The sequence below is a fragment of the Phaethon aethereus genome, assembly GCF_964289735.1.
Source record: "Phaethon aethereus genome assembly, chromosome: 6".
Taxonomy (NCBI): Eukaryota; Metazoa; Chordata; class Aves; order Phaethontiformes; family Phaethontidae; genus Phaethon; species Phaethon aethereus.
In genome coordinates, this window is record NC_138580.1 from 27,417,535 (window position 1) to 27,437,987 (window position 20,453).

A 20,453-nucleotide genomic window follows, 5' to 3' on the forward strand; every position below is an offset into this window, starting at 1 on the left:
ACAACTCCAGTTTTTAAGTTCTCAGACTTCTAGCTACCTAAACCGTGTGCAATTTAATCAGTACAGGTCACTTAAATCATTTCAATAACAGGATGTGATGGTAAAAACAAAAATTAAAAAAAGAGGTTTCTAAATGTATTTCAGGATGTTACTGCTACTTTTTGTCTGATGATGACATTTTCAGTGATCATGAAGACCTCATTGAATCTGCTCTTTTTCACAGATACATAGTCTTAGGAAGAAGTCACAAATCTAACTGTTTTCTCTTTCTGCCTTTTTAAAATAACTGCTCTCCGTGTAGAATCCCGCTGACACCTTTCAGAGGCTGGCTTTAAACTTGGGTGGGCTTGGGTCTGGTGCATACACCTTAGCTTCACTATTAGCAAACAGGATGAAGTAACAGGATACAGTAATCAATATAAGGATACATTAAAGTAGTCACAAATAATATCATTGTTCTGTATATTTGCATCAGTGAAATAATGAACACCTAGTTCAGGGAAATATAAACAACCCAATTTCAGTGTGTGCATGTAATTTGAAATGTCTGAAAAAAGCAGTTTTATTTTAATCATTAATAATTTGTCCTTTATTTTAGGAAGAAAAACAGATACATTGTGAAGTACTAGACAAAGAAATTAATGCCGTGAAACTTGAGTGCAGTGTTGGTTATTTATACGTAGATCAAAAATCAAAGGTAAGCTATGTATGAAGCTCCTAACTTTAAAAACACCCTAAATATGTTATGAGGATTTTCAGGGGGAAAAATCCTTTGTTTTTCAGAATCTTCCCTTCATTCCCAGCTAACATCTTTTATCATGTTGGTATCTGAATCCTTCTGCTACTTTTAAAACTAGTTGCTTACACACTCTCTGGAATAATTCATTAAGGTACAACATTGTTTGTGTTATGCGTCAACTGCTTGTGCTTGGCTTCCGAGACAAGTGAGCTGACTAAGGCTATGAACAAATGTGTTAGGTCTATAGAAAGGGAGTAAGAGACACAAAAAGCAAGTATTTTCTTAGTTCTGAATTTCTTTGAAGCAGGAAATTCTAAATAAAAATATTTTATTAAACTTATTTAAACTATGTTAAGACATACTATCATCTGATATAAAGAAAATTTTATATGTTCTACAGCTGGATTTTAGTTTCCTCTTGGATGCAAGCTCATTTACCAGAGCAGAAGATGACCTCAACATCATCATTAACGCTACCTGGTAAAGTCTAATAAAAATTGCTCGATGAAAAATATTATTAGCTTTGGAAAACAGAACAGGAAACAGTGGAAAGACTTAGCAAAGCACAACTGCAAGAAAGCACATTGGTTGCAAATCTGTAGAGAAAGGGAAATTACAAAAAAACCCCATATAATAGATATTTAAATACTGAGCAGGTTTCTGCCTGTATAAAATGGTCTTTTTTTTTTACTGCCTGACATGTTATAAATTAAATATTTTTTTTTTAATAAGCAGAAGGGTCTGTTTAGTATTTGTTTGTAGAAATAATGCATAGCATCGGTACTCATTTTTCTCTCATTGTGTTTTTATAGTAAAAATGAAGATGGAAACATGTTGCTGGATAACATGCTAACTTTAGCTGTACCTCTAAAATATGAGATTGAGTTAAATGCTCATGGGTAAGTCAGCTGTTGCTATGCCTGCACATCCATAGAACTGTTGTCTTGTTTCTATTTTAAATTTGCAAAGGTTTTAAGCAGAAGTGTGATGTAGCTGAAGAATCCTGGGAATGAGATGGCACAGCTATCCTGGGGTCTGACCCACACACTTCTAAGATTTTGTTCCCACTACTGTGAGATGAGACCAATGATATTTATATAGTGCCTCAAACTTGCCTCTTAACAGGCAAATATTTTTTAAGAACTGTAATATTTTTTATAGAAACGGGTATTTAATAAGAGCACAGCAGATCTGCACATTCCTTGCTTAACATTCGCCATATTCTGGGTTTGTTGTGGGGCATTCATGGAGCGTAAGTTTTGGATGAGGATTTATGATGTTTTCTGATTCATCTGCCTTTTTAAAAGCAAAGAGTACCAAGGTAGAGGACTTCTACACAGTGTTCCTAGATTTACTTAAACACAACCTCGGATATTAGAACCAATCTTACTGGAGATAGCATGGAGCAAAAAGTTTTCCTAACGATACATAGCAATTCTATTAATGAACAACTTCTAAACCATTGTAGATTTGTATCACCAGCTTCGTTTGTTTATGGAACAGATGAGAAAGATTCACCAGTTACGTGTATGAAGGAGAGTATCAACTTCACTTTCCACGTAAGACTTTTTTCCTTGTAAACATGTTATCCTTGTTTTGAAGGTTAATGCTTAGATTTCCGGTGTATCTAGTGACAGTCTGCAGAGTCACTGAGGGAACTTTTTAAAGAGTACAGGGGCATGGTTGAGTGACTTTTGTACATTAGTGATGGGAAGTGGCTGTTAATCTCTCTTTGAACACTTCCACTGAATGGTCAGAGAAAAAATACTTAGCACAGCAGGATTGAAAGTGGTAGAGCAGTTCTTACTTGCCACTTCTCCCATCAAGAAACACTTTAAAAGGAATTATCGTATAGTAAGCAAAAGGAACCAGGAGCTTCTTAGAAGAGCATGTATAGGTATCAGATTTGTCTCCAATGGATTAAAAGCAGGAGTTAGACATAATCTCCCCTAGTTCCTTTTGCACATTCTCCCGGAAGGCAGTCTGTATGACCTCAGGGTAGTCATTGCAGATTAGCACTACTTACTCACTGGGTTCAGAGAAGTGAAGGGTTCAGTAAGCCTGTAGAATGAATTAAGCAAAATGTTACAACCTCTAGCAGAATCCACTACCATGACTGAAAGCTTTAAAAGTGTAACATTCTTTCCCACAAGGTTATCAGTGCAGGACCAAGCATGTCTCCAAATACAAACTTAGAGATAATGATACCTAATGCTTTTCCACCCAATGACTTCAAATTATTCAACACATTGGATATCAAGGTAAGCACAGGTTACTTACTATAGTTTTACTAGCTATATGAACTCTATGAAAAAGCGAAGCAGAGCATAGCAAAATGAGATACTAAGTATGTGTTCAATTTGCTAGCTGTGGTGAAGCAGAATGAACAAGAATGGGATGGTCTTCAGCCCCATGTGTTTTAGAATTCTGGAAGTAAAATTTACATTCCTTTTGAGCTTCTTGCCTTTCAGAAATCTGTACTCTGGTTATTAGCCAATGTTAAATTCTAACAGTGATGATGTTATTTTTATTTCCAGACAACAGCTGGACAGTGCTCTTATAATAGATATCCCAGAAACTGTAGTGCAGCAGAAAAAAATGAAAACATATTAAAGGATATTGTCACTTTCTTTTCAAAGCCTGCTAAGAGACAAATGGTAAGGTCTGTCGGCATCTGTGGGAAATAAATGACTGTATGAATGAGCCTTAAGACAACGGTATATCTTATGTAATGAGGTCTTCCAAGGATTTGTGGTGGGACCAGTGATAAGTTCAGTGTAGTCATAAGTGACTTTACTGACAGAGGTGAGAACTGAGATGAGAAAGCTGATTAATGACATGTCACTGCAGTCAGCAGTCACCTACGAAGAACTGCTAAAGGGTTACGTAACTGAATGAGTGGGCAAACTGAACAGCAGATGAAATTCAGTGACAAATAAAAAATGATTTTAATTACATGAAGTATGCAGATCAAATATTCATTGCCTTTTCCACATCAAAAAAGTGCCATCAAATGTAAATGTAGTGTCACATTTCTGAGGGCTTGTTCTCATAGAAATCTGTCCCCTGCAACTTGTGTTTGCTAAAGTACAATTTTGTTTAATACTTCCATCTTAAAAGAAGCTGGACATTTTAAAATACGTTAATTTGGGACTTTAAGTTTAAAGCATGTTACAAGGAACATCAATGATTGAGAGGCAGCCTGCACTAGAGTATCAAATGAGAACTTGGGCATTGCAGTCTTGGACAAAGAATATAATCATGTACAGGTTTTTTTCTCTTCTCCAAAGCTGAGTGAAATGGTGCTAGCTGTCAGTGTACAAGCGTAAGGATCAATCAGTTATAATGTATATTATCTAGTCATTGTCATTTATCACTCTTGATAAAAGCTAATTTGAAATAACCCTTAAAAAGAAAAACAAACAAATTATGACAACTGTTATTTTTCAGTCTAAAAAAAATTGAATTTTTAAAAACAACTACCTGTTGTCTTCAATAATAACTAGGCTGATCCCTTGTACAGTGATGGATGACAACGTAGAGTTACACCTTGACTTTTCAAGAACAAACATGGATCTTTTTGTTTTATTCTGTTCCTGAATGTCTTTAATACTAAGATGATAAATTGATAAACTTAAGTTTTAACCTTTCCCTCTCTTCTAACAGTACTGCATGAAAAATGACAGCCTTTGCTTACAAATATATTGCAAGCTTGGAAACATGGAAAGTGGAAAAGAAGTAACTGTTCAGTTGCATCTGGAGGCTACTCCTTCACTTTTAGAAATGGTAACACATGAATTTTTCGTACTTGAGGGGAATACATCAAGACATATTTGCAATATTCTCGGTATTGATATATTTTTGCAAACAGTATGATTAAATCCAAATCTTTTAGGTGTTAACCTATTTTATGTTGTGTTTTCAGTGCTAAGACTCAAGGTGACACATGAAAAATGAAAACCACTGAAAAATATGTATTTTAGATTATCACTTTATTTTATACTATGTATTGCTTTGCCTATTTTAGCTGGGTTATGGAGGATTGGGATTTAATTTCAACTCATAATTGTACTTTTCGAAGAAAAGCAGCATAGATGTGGTCTTAAGTAAAATCCAACTGGGCTTCATTCCAGCTTCTGGTACTAATTTGTTTTGTGATCAGAAAAGGCACCATTGTGTGTTTGTGTGAGATTCTGTTTCTGTGAGCAGCTGCATTACCATTTTTGTTGGGTAGGAATTAATGTGCTGAAGTTATTTTTTAAAAGATAGGATTTAATTTTTTTTTTTTAAATCAGGATGATGCATCAGCATTGAAGTTTGAAGTAAGAGCAATGGCCTCACCAGAAAAAAATGCAAAAGTTATTGAGCTACACAAGGATAAGCAAGTTGCATATGTAAGAATTCTCTTTATCACAAATTCATTAACTTGTTAAAAGTAGAAAAACCAACAGCAACTGAAATTGTGGAATTCTATACATATCTATACGTGGGCAATGACTATAGGGTTAATTACTTAAGAATGTAATAAATTTTCCTAGTTTGTTTTAGTGCCTCTTAGCAGGGGGGGGGGGAATCGGTTAGCACTAAACTTATTTTCTGCTTTCCAGGTCTATTTGGAAGGAGTGCACCACCAAAAGCCAAAATACCATGTTACTGTGCTAATTATTGGAATAGGCTTAATAGTTGGTGTTACCTTATTTTTGCTTCTTTCATTTATATTATGGAAGGTAAGTTTTCAGTATTTCTCGGTTGTTCTCAAGTCAGGAACTCACAGTGTTGGTGTGTCTCTGGATCTGTTAATGCAGGCTAAAGGATAAATAATATTTTACAATCTGTCCTTTCTAAAGAAACATAATTTCTTCTGTAACTTGTGTTCTTTCAAAATACATCTCCATTTTCCTTCATTTTATCTTCTGTGTATTTTACATTTTCTTTTATTCAACACCAAAAACCCCTTCCCATGTTTTATATGCCATCTCATGTTTGCAAATGATTTATACAATTTAATGATATCAGATGGTGCTCCACATTTAATGTCGCTTTGACACACGATGACTAATAGTCTACAACATAGCTTCCTGCCAGAATGAAATGTTTAAGATTTTAAACTGCAACATAAACGCTAAAAAAAATTGTGCAGAAGTGAAAAAAGAAAACTATGAAAGATTCAGCTTCTCTGACAAGCAATTAGGAGATTGTTAACTTCTTTACCTACGTGCAGACTTTCTCCATCCATTGTTTTTCCCAGGGAAGTGTAGAAAAGACAGACATTTAACAAGAAAGTGTTATTACCATTTCACATTTTAAAAAGTACTGGATTCTGTGGACTGTTACAGTTCACAAGCCCCCACGTCCTTACTCCTTGCAGGAGAGTATTAGCCTCCCAAAAAGTAAAGAAAAAGCAAACGTGCTTTTTTGATTGATGAGTAACACTTGATTACTTGGTATGACAAAGCAATGGCAAATACCATCGTTCATAAACACCATATATATGCTTTTTATTTTAGTTCATCTTTTATGGTTTAGATTTGCTAACAACAGATTCCAAAATTATGTATTTCAGATTGGCTTTTTCAAAAGGCAATACAAACCAGTCCCTCAAGACAAGAACAGAAGAGACAGCTGGAGTTTTACAAGCGGGAACAAAGATGACTAAGATGGCAAATAAACACTTGATTTTAAAAGGAAGAATTTAAGATTCAGGTTAATTCCCAGGAGAAACATCAGTGACAAGAAAACTGGTCTTGAGCTCACTTGCTTTTACAAAATACACTTTATTTCCTTGAACTGTATGGAGGACTACACCTTAGAGTACTGTTCTTTTTCCAATATGAAAAAGGTAAAACCGTTTGTTTTGAAGTCTCACAGTAGTATTTGAAATGCCATATATATATCTCCGGTTTCAAACAGACAGAAGAACACTAAAGATAAACAGAGGAATTACTTACCAGAAAGAAGAACTTCTAGGAAGTAATAATGTTTGGCCAGTCCTGGAAAATAAGATGTCAAACACATTAGCATGAGTTGAGTTATTCTATTCATTTTCAAGTTTCAATAATCTTTTGATTAGACATTTAAGAAGAACTCCTCCCTCATCTTGCTTTGGCAGTTTTACAAGGGTAAGTTAGCTTAAACCAATAGAAGGACTGTAAGTAGAGTGCACGGATGTAGAAAACAGCTGTAGGAAGCTCTCTTGGGCTTCTGAATGCAGCCTCGTAAGCTTTGACTTCACAGGCACAGCCCCAACACTGCAGAGACTTAGACACCCAGGCAAGCCAGAACCAGGAAGGTCAAAGGTGGATTGAGAGCAGGGAATTCTGTGGGGCAGGCTGGAGATGCAGCACAGAATCCTCTCTCAGCTGTAGAAAGAGTAAGGTGCTGGAGACCATCATTTGTAGCCATCTTTAACATGGTACTTGCAAGCAAGACAGGATTAGTTGTTTCATCCTTTCTCAGATATTGCTGCCATGATGTTTTGGACTTCTCCAATTAAATATTTCTATGTGGGGTTTTTTAAAGCAAGTATTTTTAAAGCAAGTATTTATTTTTATTTATTTGAAGATTTTTCTATAGTACTTAGCATAGTAGTATTTAGTACTGGCATTCTTCCAGGACCTGAAAGAAAAAAAGGTTTCACATGATGACAAAACAGAGAAACACATACCCAAAAGACTCCAAATGCCAACCTTACTGGGCCAAATTTTATCTTTAGATGTGCCACCTGAAAGTACTTAAGGAGGTCATTTGGAGAGCTAGCCTGGGTTCTTGTGAAGGTGTCAGGGAAATACCATCCTCAGAAGCCACTCAGCAGAAAGGCAAATGACTGAATAGAAACATGGTTCAAACCACTGCTCTGCTACTACAGGAAGTTTCTTCAGCTAGATAAGTTTGCACTGCCACCTAGCTTTGATGAAATAGTACAATCCAGGGGAAAAAAAAACAACTTTGCTCCCCAGTACAACTGGAGAATGTACAACTTCTTCAATAACTTAATTATTAGTTATGCAATATGGCCTTTCTTGCTATGCCTTTGATGTCTTTCTGAGCTGCAAGGAGAAATGAACGTAACACGTACACACACTTGGAAGCTGCACCATCATCCAGGACTCATGATGCCTGAGACTCAAAAGCAATACCCAGTGCCTTCAGCAAGCACTTTTGCTAATGGAGTGTTTGGTGCTGTAAAAGCCACATTGTCCACAGATCCTAAAGGTATTTGGGACCATTTTGTAATTTTCTTTCACTTCATTTGATGCCAAAGATGTAGATCACTAAACTAAATTTTCTCTCTCAAATCTTCTGCAGTGTAAGGACAAATGAATGTGTATCTATTTTTAAAAAAAATCAAAATAAAGTATGTGAAAAATCAAATATTTTCCTGCAAGTCTATGAAAACATACACAAAATGCTTATCTTCCAAAGGGCTTTAGTGAATTTTTGCACTTGAACTAAAATATCTTTGAACAGAAATCAGTTTGATACTACAGCATATTGTGAAAAATATACCTTGAATACGGGAAGAAGCATTGACATGCTTCTTTTTACTAAGGTGAAACTAGAGCATTTTATTTATCTTTGAAATTGTTTACATAAGTCAGTACATGTGATAACATTGCCTTGGAAATTGTATACTTCCTATTTAGATTTTATTATCAACACTTAAAAGTTGGCTGCCCATTCTTAGGGTATGAAGCAAAGTTCAGTTAGCTTTTATAAACCAGAGTGACAAAAAATGAATATACAATGTCCTGATGGTGGCAGGGTTATAAAGTATTGCTCTATTTCATTTTATTAAAAAGAACCCAAATAAGTTAAGCACATGAATGCTGTTTCTCCTGCAAGTTCAATTATTTTGTTACATTTCCAGTTATGTAATAAAAACAAATCTACATGTAGCTGGAATCTCCCTCTTAAGACAATTCAAACTAAACTTCCTAAAGTTGTCTAAGAGGTTAAAAATATTTGATGTGATATAGTATCAATGATAGTAGTTTAACTGGAGACTACTCACCGTGACTGAGACAATGGGTATAAACTGAAATGAGAAGTTCCAACTGGAGCTGGGGAAAACATTCTCCTCATGAGGACAGCCAGGCATTGAACGAGGGGTGCAGAGAGGTGGTGATGTCTCCATCCTTGGAGGTCTCAAGGCCTGACTGGATGAAGCTCTGAGCAGGAGGTTGGGCTGGGGCCCCATCCAGCCCAAAGGATGCTGTGACCATGACCACGCTCTGCAGCTGCTAACTCCCATGCAAAGGGCGGAACCAGGTCTACAATTCCTATAATAATGAATTGCCTACAAAGCAGGCATTTCATGGTCTATGAATTCGGCCTTTACTACTGGCCAGGTTTCTCTGCAGAAATAGCATGAGATTTCCAACAAGTTAACAGCTTGTTCTTAGGAGACAATCATCTGCTGTACTACTTTGTCTTACGTATTTATCACAGGTAAGAATTTTTCAAAAGTAGTATTTGAAATCAAATAAAATATAGTGGCTGTAGATCCCACGTAAAGGCTTAGGCCTTTGATTTAACAAAATCTTGAAGGACTGGATTTCACATTATACTCAACTGCTTCCTGAAGAAAGAACGTGAAGCAAGTCATTCTAGTCACCAGACCATGCAGCTTTCATACCATTATTCATCATCCTGCCAGCAGACAAACTTGTTGGTCTGCTACTTTTCACCAGCTCAGAGAAAGCTAATTTCCATAAAGAATATAGTCTTACTTTATTATCATCTCAAATAATTGTATTAAATATTTAATAAGTTACAAAAAGAGCAAATTAATACATTTTTATAACTTCCTTATAGGGCACAAACATAATTTGAAGTCAACTCTAAGTTATTTACCATAACTTTATTCTCAGCAGCAACAACAAAAACTGCTGAATATTGTTCTAGGCTCAGGAAGATATTTTAAAATACTTACTTTGTACAAAGAGTAGTCTTTAAAATACATTTCAACAAAGAAAAGCCATATAAGACAGCAGCAGATTATTTTGTATTACTGTTTGACTAGAAACAATTTGAAAGCAAACACATTAAGGCAACATTAAAAATGATAACTAGAAATGGAAGTATTTGATAAAAAAATAAATCATACTTTGCTACCATCCTCCAGCATGAGGCAGTACCATACCTCCACTCACCAGCTCTATTTGAACTGAGTTACCTGACAACATGGATAGCGGCAGCAGACTTAGAAGAATTTTTTTTTTCTTTAAAACTTACTCACTCTAGCTTTTGCAATAAACACAGTATGAGATACTTCTATTTGATGGATACTTCTCAAATCCCAAATTTATAAAGAGACCAATGTAATTGGTTTTCATTTTTTCTTGTTAAGCCTAACAGTTTTCTTTACAGTTCAATACAACCTGATAAAACTGTATGACGATGAGAACTGAAACCCAGAAATACTACAAACACCCCAGTTAAGCTTCTGTTACAAAAACTGAATTCAGCGACTGACAGACAGGGACCTTGGAAAGCTGTGTGTAGAGGTGAGAAAAGGGTTCTTTGCTGCAGAACTTGCAGTGTGTCCCTTCTATATGCAATTGCAGGTTGCTTGGGAAGCCTCCAGGTCCTCAGTGTTCACTCCATAGAGATTAATAAGTTGAGGATGCACCCTGTGAAGTGAGGAAGTCAAACTTTATCAATTTCATTAACTCTTACAATAGCTGTGCCACTTTCTGGGGATGTGGCGGCGAGAACAAATACGTATGAACTGCTATATGGAATAAAATTGGGTGAATTACATTTTGACAATTCCTAGAACGTCATCTTTAGAAGTATATATCCTATAACATGATCTGCCTTTTATTTTAGACTAGTGTGAGCTGTGTGCCTTCAACTAATCCTGTGTGCATTGCAGAGAAAGAGGCACCACCCATTTAATTCCACTGATAATCCTCCTATTTCCCTATGTATTCATAGTCTCTTTCTTGGATCCTAGATATGGAGACTATTCTCAAGCAGCACTGAGATTCCCACAACTGAAGAACTATGTGTTTTTATTAACCTTACACACACTGCTTTCCAAGCAGGAATCCTTATCCCAAAAGAAGCTCCTCCCAGGAGTCAAAGACCTTTATACACATCTATCCAGAAGGGTAAAGTAACAGGCAGAAAGAAGGTAAGTGGAGCTGGAAGCTCCTTTTCCAGAAAGGAAAGACAATATGGGTCATAACAAACCTTTCCAAAGATGGGCACAAGGCAACAGGGCAGAGGCCCAAACCACAGCAAAAGGGCCAGGCCGTGCAGTGCACAACAGTACTATTTTTAGAGCATTTACAACACCCAGTTCTGGTGTCATCTGTATTATATAGAGATGTAATACATTTTAAGATCGCAGTACTGATCTGTTACAGGTATACAGTCCATGAACATAATACTTAGCCTTACCTAACATGAACTTCTGATGCTTCTTCCATTAAGTCTCCGTCTATATTCCAAGGGTAATTTCCTTCTGCAGCAGCAGCATTCAAATACGTATTTTCTTTGGCATCAAGCCCACTTTTAAGTGTTGGTTGTACTTTTACTTCTTGAACTGTGTAGGTCTCAACAAAGGGAAAATTGAACTAAACCAAACACAGATATATATTAAGATGAAAGATATAGGTGGTGGCTTAGCAACAAACTGGATTACTTGAAATTAAAAAGCTTGCTTTTTTTATTCTTAAGTAAATGGGAACACTTAACTCAAGCTTTGACCACGTGAGGTATTATATATTCCAGCTAGCATTTATAGATTAACATGCTATTTTTATCTTAAATAGTGCCTCAGAAAAAATGGTAGTGTTCCATTTGCATTCCCATATCGGACTTGCTCAATCTACAGGTAAGGTGGTATATTTTGCACACGCCAAAATGGCACATGCTTTCAGGATATGTGAAAGGCCAAGTGCCTTTTTTTCCTGTGCTCTGTTCATCCTTACCAGTAATCCTGTCCTAAAGGAGGCTGGTTAGACTTCTAGTAAACGGTCATCTTAAGTTCAAAGGAGGGTCCATATCTTTTCTAATTTCTAACTACAAAAGGAGAGAGAAAAGCCTTCCTCCAAAAGCATAACTGGAAAACATAAAGTATTTCCTAAATGCAACTATTAGTGCTGTCACACGGAATTGTCATCCACCTCGCCCCCAAACTCTCTGACTGTGGACAAATTCAAACCTAAACCTACTTGTAAAAGTGATTTCACATAATCCCGAAACATCTGAATGAGAACCAGTGTGCTTAGGCCGTGCATCGGGTATTCAGGATGGCAATAAGGCACTGTGTGTGTATGCTTCATTTTTCGCTTCAAAGACAGAATAATGGCCACAATTCTGAAATGCAATTCTGCAAACATTCACAACTAGATGGAACGCATACCTGCTAAAACTCAATGGTCATAATCCAATGCTACCAGCATAATATGCAGTGATCTGCTGAAATTATGGACTATTTCTGACAGTTGCATGATGCCCCCCTCCCAGTCTGCATTCTTGATCTGTGTACTACACAAAATTTAAACACAGCATGCATTTCCTTTATTGTGGTGAAAGGGCTTTACACCCATAAACCTATGGTACAACACAAATACAATTTAAACCACAACAGATGGGCTGAAATAGGCTAATCGGTATTAGTCTAGTGATTTAAAAAAAAAAAAAAAAATCAGATAAAAAGGGGGCTAATGTATTCTGACAAGAAGCTAAGTCTCCTTATGAGGATGCTAACATTAACTCTTTCAGCACGTCTACCTTCATGATTAACTGTTCTTTTTATAATCACCAGAAAGAAATTAACAGTACCTGATTTTTTATGCTGGCATATCTTTTCAGATGTTTTACAAACTCTGTTCGAGAAGTATCTTGTACAACAATAAGAGCCATGCTTCCATTATTCAACCTGAAAAGCAAACCAATTTAGTGTGTCCCCCCCCCCAATTCATTAATTTGGAAGTTTAACATGCTTTTCAATAATCTAGATTAAAAAAAAAAAAAAGTACATTAATAGAATAGTCCAACGTTTTTTTAAATCTTTTGCCATCCACCCCCAACTCCGTAGATCAATATAAACTATGCAATTGAGGTTATTTAGCATCGATATAACATACACTGTAATAATAAAATTGTGCTCCCTTATCGATACCCATAATTTATTGAACATATAATTTTTTTTAAATGCTTTTCTGCTTAACAGATGGTTTTTAAACATTGGGGATCACAAATTTATCTTTTTGCTTTTCTCTCCAGCAAAGTATAATGATTACCATAAATGTTGTGAGGCAGAGCTTTGCCAAGAAGCCATTCCCATGATGCATGCAAGCACATCCCCGTCATACAACCCAGTGCAGATGGGTTCATTCACCTCCTCCCTTAGCACTCATGCTGCCCTAGCAAAGGTCCTGATCTTCAACTATGCCACTGTTCAAACTCTCTTAGCAGTTCTCAGTACAGTTCTCCTTACACATTTCACAAAGCACATAAAAGTTAAAAACTGAGGGAATTTCGTACAAGATGAAACAGTCATATTAATGAAGACGAGACCCTACAGTGCAGATACTGAATTGTCCTAAGTATCCAGCCACCACTGATATTTTAGCATCTTTGAGAATTTGTGTCAGACAATGAGCTAGTATCAATTCGCAGATTCCTTAATGCAACTGTACCTCGTTGCAGAAGCTAACATCCTGAATCTCAATGCAATCATGCCTAAGTCCCATTTAAGTTATAGAGACAAATCAATGTTCAACAAGAGTATCCAATGAACGTGACAATCGCTGCTGAGATTGTATTCTATATAGAGCTGATGTATTTCATATCTTCTGAATATATATGCATTCATATATATACTTATTTATTCAGCATGTATACTTTGAAAATAGGTTAAGAATGTTTAAAAAAAAATTACTTGAGGCCTACCACCACAGATTTCTCCCCACTCATAGTTCTCTGGCTACTGAACAACTACATCAGGAATGTTCTCAGACTATGATACAGCACAATCTAGGAAGATAATTTTTACATAACCATTAAAGAAGCCAGCTGGCATAGCATTACTTTGCTGATTTGGAAAACAGTAAGGGTGAAATTGAAACAGTTGTCTCATCATATTTGCTGCAATAAAAGGGCACAGCAGGCTACTGGGCAATGCATTTGGCACTGTGGACTTTTATCTTCAGAGATGGCTAATAATTCTCATTAATTCTCTTGGAAGTCCAATCTGCAGCAAAGCACACCACCTATGCTGTGAGAAACAAATGTCCCACATGGCTCACACAGCACAGACAGCTGAAGGTATCTTGACATGTTTCTGCAAATTTAGACTAGTATAACTAGAGCTACAGGCAGCAGTCAAAGCTATCATTCCACTTCAAATGGCTTCACGTGGCAAAAACATCATGCGCAAAGTAAGACAGAGTGCAGAAACCTAGCTCAGTTTATCTGATGCTTCCATAATGAGTCTTGAGTCTCTAAAAATTAGTGCAACGTTTGGTTTCCTGTGTTAAAAAGCCTTAAAGTCAAGATGCTATTCACAATGAGAAACAAAGCACCTGTCTGAAGGGTCTACTCTTCCTGACTGCCCTCCTAAGATTATTTTTAAAAAAGAGAGGGGGGAAAAAAAAGGGTGTTCTTACATGAAAGGGTAGGGGGATCCACTGAGCAACTACACTGTGGGAGAAACAGGCTCATTCAAACCTGCAATAATTGCATGGAGTTGTCACAAAATGCTCTGCCACTGAGAAACAGGTGCCAGGACAGATGGAAAGAGAAAGCAAGACTAATTTCTTCAGTTCTTGTCAGAATTTTTCTACAGACTGGTATATAACACACTAAATGCCGAACAGAGTAAGCTGTAAGAGGGGACAGCATCAGGGCACTGTCCTGAGGTATATGATACATAGCAGGACCCCTGTAGCAAAGAAAACTTCTCAGTAAGAGTTTCATCAAAAACATTTGTTTCTACATTGTTTCCAAGAAGTCACATTCTACCACATCAGACAGTAATTTTGAAGAAAAATATCCGATCGATTCTTAGGCACATCTGTTTTCACCTAATGACAATGAAATGAAACAAAACAGACTCATTCCATAAACGTTCCCGAGTGGTGGGGGTTTTTACAGATATACACACAGACAGACACACGATTTTCTGCATTCTTTTTTGAGAGAGCATGTAGAAGCTACATTTTCCCAAATTGGGGGGGGGGGGTGTAATAAAAAAAAAAAAAAGACAGAAGAAAAGTGTGAATTTCAGTTCTTAACAGGAGAAAGATTCATACTTCATTTTTGCTGGCTATAAAACAGAAGAGGAGGGGCACCTTTATATTTGAAAAAAATAAAATAAAATCCAAGAATGAAGTTTCTACATAGAGCCAAATCCTATGACAGATGACTGCTCGATGACTACTACTTAAGTCAGACTTGCCAACTAATTTAATCACAGCAATTATCCACTCATTACTCTAGTTAGACTACTTGACCTTATTTGCCTGATCCAAAAACTGATTACAATTCCTGGGATTACCAAGTCTGCTGCAGTACATGCTCCCTCCCCCATTCCAGAGGGTCTAGACTACCTAAACACAGGCTCATATTCTCGGAAAAGCCAAGGTCTTAAGGTAAGATGTCAGAATTTATAGACATGACTAATTCTCTAAACCCCTACTGACCTCGTATTAGGTGCCAAGCCTCTTGGTGCCATTGAACACAGACAAGGGATTGCCATAATGCTCACATTCAGGAAGTGACCCTGAATTTTGTGCCATTGATCCTTGCTACCTAAATATAACAGAGCAAATCTATATTACTCTGGTTTAACCAGCCACAGTTCACTTTTAAATAATCACAAAAGCAAAAACTCACCCTTTTTTTTAATGTTCTCTTTCTTCTTTCTAAAACAGTGGAAACATGTAGGTAAAATAATTTAAAGTCATTTAGCACAGTGAAATAACATCTACTTTAGGAAAAAAGTAAGTCTCAATGGAAAAATGGATTAATGGAACTGAACAAACCAGTAATACTGAGTGGAAGACTGCTTTGTAACAAATCCTCTATGGTCTATAGGGAACATTTTACAAAGTGTTCAGTTTGCAGTTGTCAAAATAAATATCTTTTTTTAAAGATTGTTTTACCTGATGATCAAATTTGAACAAAATTAAGACTCTGTACAAATCTATCTTCAAAGACACATATTTTTGTAGCTTTGGAATTGTTTAACTCAATTTTACTTACCCATCATTCTCATGAGAGTCTTCCTGTGGAATTTGTAGAGGTAGAAATGATAATTCACATTCCTCTGGCCTAGAAAAGTAGTGATACTTACTATCATGTAAACCAATATTCTGACTGCTAGACAGACTTTTATCCAAGTTAAGATGATTTTAAGGAAATGCTGGATATACAGAATTTATCTCCTCTTTAACTTGTAAGAGGGATATACATCACATCTGAGTTAAATCTGTCTGCAATTAAGAAGTCAAGATACCTACTGTTGTCTATATGTTTACCACATTAATTAGTGCATTTTCCTCATAATACTAGAATACTAGAAAAATATAACTAGGAAATACATAACAGAATACTAGAAAAAAATATAACAGCTCATGGCATACTTGAGATCTGCCAGTGTTTTGATAAAAGCAAAATCCTTCCGCTGGTTGGAGGGCATCCAACGGTACTTTTCAGCCAAAGCTAGAGTCCTTGCACCAAAACCAAACATAGCTGAGAACCCAAACCGCAAAAGCTTGCTTGGAGTACTGAAAGTACAGACATCTACTGGTTGAATATGTCCTGAAATTTCAAAGATAAAGATCAGAAATTACAAATAATATCTGTATTTCAAACAGAATATAGCTTACCATTTCTTTTTCACCTAATTTAGCTGTAGAAAAAACCTCCAGTCTCCTCTCTTTAGGAAGTCAAGTATTACTAATGGAAACCAGAATCAATCTAGATATAATTAAGACTCTATAATATAAAGTAGTCATTTCAGAGAACAACGTTCAGACATTATGGCAAAAATTCAGCTACTTCATTAGGCTGCAAAGGCTCTGACTCCTAATTCTCTTCAAATTTTCAACAATTAATATCAAAGAAAATGTAATATTGCTACATAAATATTTGCAACCATTTCATGAAATATTTGTAATGACTGAACATGGTAGTGGAAGAGAGATGGGAGCTCTTAAAGATATGTTATAAATGTATTTATGTTTACAGTTATAGAATTTAGATGTCTAATTCTCTTCAAGATAGGGTATATAATTTTTTTCTGTAATAGAACCTGGGTGCTTTCCATTAGATTGCGTGTCTCCGATTTTAAAGAGACAGATTTTGCCTGTAAAGGCTTGTGTATTACTGTATTACTATGTAAGAAATAGAGCAAAGGCTCTTCCACTGCTGACTGCAAGGCCTAGGAAATAGATATTCAGGATTGACCTTCCCCATTACTCTTTTTTTTAATTAAAAAAAGAAAATATCCTAAAGAAAAATTGCTTTGAGAGCAAATACTTAGTTGAGCAATGCTGATACTCTTATCTCATAAGACCTGAAAATAAGGTTTGCACTAGCAACCTGGATTTTCCTTTTAGCATAACTACATTATCACATTCAAAAACCTATTTATTGTGCAGACCATATGGCAACTGATACACTTTTTTCTACTAATAAAGCTTTCTTATGGAAATTGCTAGTATTTAACAGAAATGCACATGGAGCTAAAAAGATGAATGATACTTTCTGAGAAATATGACAACACTTTCCTAAAAAGTCCAATCTTAACCACTTCAAGCTGAAATATTGTATATTTTCCTATTGTCTTCACCAGGTACATTAAATTAAAATAATCAAGTGATTATGCAACCAATCATTGCATAACATCACACACAGATTAATGCTATTCACACAATCAAGTCTGGAAAAGGTTACTTTTTGAATTAAAAGACCATCAGTAGCAGGGCATGAATGCCAAAACCAGACATTATTCCGTGGCAGATTTTAGTTACCAGAAGATAAGGTCCACAACCTTTGCTACTAAACTATACTTGAAGAATCATAACCTTTCCAGTACACTATAAATCAGGATAAAATCAATTGGGTTAACAGTGATATAGCATAATGGTACGCCTTTACTAAAACACTGGTTATGGCAAAATTCTAAATGCTGCTTCATTATTTAAAATCTGATAACATATGTAAAAATATTTACCCATTACAATGTGCAATGCTGCAGTCACTGCATGCTTAATACCATAGAGAGTGTGGGCCAAAATATTAGTAGTACCTGTAAAAGCAAACACAAACTATTGTAAAAATAAAAGCGATACAGAATGGCAAGAAAAAATATATAGAGCATTTTTTGAATTAAGAAACTGAGACATTTACTGCATTTTCAAAAAAAGAAAGCCTCCCCACAAATTACTGTGTCTTGGTAACAGCAGAAATGCTGAATACTACAAGTTAAAACCATTAAAACTTCCAGAGGTCTATAAAATCCCCTCTGCAAATTCATTCATAAAGTGCCATAAAAACCAACGGTTGTGGTAGGGCAGGAAGCTCTACAACAATTGCCCCCCTTTCCCCCCCTTTTTTTTTTTTAAACAATCACCCTAAAAGTGCTGTACTGAGGAACTGTACTAGAAGGCAGATTATCTAATAAGATATATTTGGGGAATATTTTTAAGTTGGAAAAATAATATAATACCCAGCCAGTGTAAAACTGTGTGTTTCCCAGACAAAATCCTACTAGATATAGTCTAAGCTGCTGTGCCTCTTGCAGGCTACATTTTAGATTCTTAGAAGCAGTAGTGAATAAAATTAATTACTGCACATCAGCTTTATATATGAAAACGCATTAGTGGCTGAAAACCACAAAGAACATAAAATGTGACGCGTCTGACAAATTGTTGACTTGCATTCAGTGCATTAAAATTGACCCATCTAACTTCTCTTTGTCATTGCCTGGACATTGTCAGACCAGTTGTACTACTAGCCACTGGATAGAAGAGATTAATTCTTTTGAAACAAGGGAATGAGTAGTAAATCAGCTGGTAAATAGAAAAAAAGTCAAGAACTAGCAATGTGAGCATGGAGTTGGAAGAGAGAGTGGAAAACTAGCTATCAGTTTGTAAAAGAAAACAGCATGGTTCTAGAGACCCATGTTTGGTGGTGACTGATATGTCAAGTCACTTTACCTGTGTAAGAAACATGGATATACACATAAATTTTGCCCTTCTGCTTTAATGTATAGGACATTGTGTATCTGTGTACCAGCTGACTTTTAAACAGCAGTTTATTTTAAAAATCCTGAACAAGGAATGGTTGCATCTCTTCTAAATGGGTATACTTTTAACAGAATTCCAAGTTGATTCTTCTCATTGATCACACCTCTGGCATTTCTTAGCCAAGCAGCAGGGCCATAGGATTCACTTCTGCAAAAACAAAGAACCAGGGCCTGCCACCAAGCAGGCAGAATATTAAGCTTCTTTATATCACCGATTAAGGGACAAATAATTCAATAACAGATTAAAATAACAAAAATTACAAAAGAACAGTTGAGAACCTAACATTCCATAAAGGAGTGAGTTCAGTTAGGTTTTCAAATCATTTTCTTGTTGCTTGAATTATTTAATATGTTACAGCAACAATAGACAATTCTGGATGCTAAATCTGCCTTAAGTTTTTTGGAAGCATTTAAACTTGTCTTTCAAAAGTGAGGGAGAGAAGAGAGGAAAGGAAAAGACTATCACATTTCAAACAAGTGGTACTCAATATTTAAATAAGCACTTAAAAGCATCGTGTACCCGACGGAAAAATTATGTTCATCCCAAAATTCTGCAAGCTTTGATGTCACGTTAGTGGTAGAAAAAATAAAACAACAACTACATTTGGAAAGACTGATTTACATAGTTACAAAACTCTAAAGGCATCTTGTTGTCCTTACTCAGGAGTATATGCTTCGATTTTTTTCAAGAATTTCTCCAAAGAAGAACTTGTAAAATAACTGGGAATTGTATCTCAGTGTCTCACAGAGCACCTGTTACATTCTTAGAGCACCTTAGTCTCTGAAATTAATTCAGAATACTCAAAACCTCATGGGAAGCCTTCATAACATCAGAGAGAAGCTCTGAGTAAAGCTCTTAGGGTTCCTAGTATGTGAAGAAAGTAAGTGAGGTACATCTATTAAGATAACAGATACAAAACATTCTTTGAAGTTTATATCTCCAGCATTACATGGAAGAAATCTGGTTATGTAGTTTTATTCTTTGAACAATTTAAAAAAAAAAAAGTCATTTCATTCACATATTTCTCAGAATTTTATAGGTGACTATACTATTAATTTCTTGCTCCTTTTTGTAAAAAAAGTAATGTTTAAATAAAACCAGCAAATTGGGATTATGAAGTACTTTGAAAGAAGAATAAACTGACAACTTCAAAAGCTCAATGCAAGTCCGCTTTTTTCTCGCAAAAGAAAGTCTCTCTACATACACTAACAGGAAGTCCAGTTTATTAAGAATATTACAAATTTCAATCATTTATATCCAATAACTATATCCAACAACTCAACTGAAAGTAATTTGAACTTTCCTATGTACAATACACATAAAAAAGGGCAAAAATGTAGCTCTGTGTATCATTTACGACGCAAAATACTGGTTTTCAATTCAGTGAACATAAAATACAGTTCTATAAGAAAAAATCAGAGACAAAAAAATTAGGTTTGTCC

General features: G+C 35.8%; 2 protein-coding genes across 2 annotated transcripts in view; one reads left to right on the plus strand and one right to left on the minus strand.

Annotated features, from left to right (window-relative positions):
• Positions 1-6,395, plus strand: part of ITGA4 (integrin subunit alpha 4) — a gene marked incomplete at both ends in the record, with an annotated part of 36,400 nt that extends 30,005 nt beyond the window's left edge. The window contains 10 exons of the mRNA XM_082001816.1: positions 599-697; positions 1,140-1,219; positions 1,552-1,638; positions 2,208-2,298; positions 2,893-3,000; positions 3,277-3,396; positions 4,406-4,525; positions 5,035-5,133; positions 5,347-5,466; positions 6,303-6,395. Coding sequence (XP_081857942.1) covers positions 599-697; positions 1,140-1,219; positions 1,552-1,638; positions 2,208-2,298; positions 2,893-3,000; positions 3,277-3,396; positions 4,406-4,525; positions 5,035-5,133; positions 5,347-5,466; positions 6,303-6,395 — 1,017 coding nt within the window. The remainder of the gene's footprint in view (positions 1-598; positions 698-1,139; positions 1,220-1,551; positions 1,639-2,207; positions 2,299-2,892; positions 3,001-3,276; positions 3,397-4,405; positions 4,526-5,034; positions 5,134-5,346; positions 5,467-6,302) is intronic.
• Positions 6,396-10,289: 3,894 nt separating this feature from the next.
• The window catches only part of CERKL (CERK like autophagy regulator), a gene marked incomplete at both ends in the record, with an annotated part of 58,080 nt that continues 47,916 nt past the window's right edge, over positions 10,290-20,453 (minus strand). The window contains 8 exons of the mRNA XM_082001278.1: positions 10,290-10,371; positions 11,147-11,322; positions 12,536-12,632; positions 15,400-15,508; positions 15,593-15,621; positions 15,962-16,030; positions 16,342-16,519; positions 17,937-18,011. Of these exons, the coding sequence (XP_081857404.1) occupies positions 10,290-10,371; positions 11,147-11,322; positions 12,536-12,632; positions 15,400-15,508; positions 15,593-15,621; positions 15,962-16,030; positions 16,342-16,519; positions 17,937-18,011 (815 nt within the window). The remainder of the gene's footprint in view (positions 10,372-11,146; positions 11,323-12,535; positions 12,633-15,399; positions 15,509-15,592; positions 15,622-15,961; positions 16,031-16,341; positions 16,520-17,936; positions 18,012-20,453) is intronic.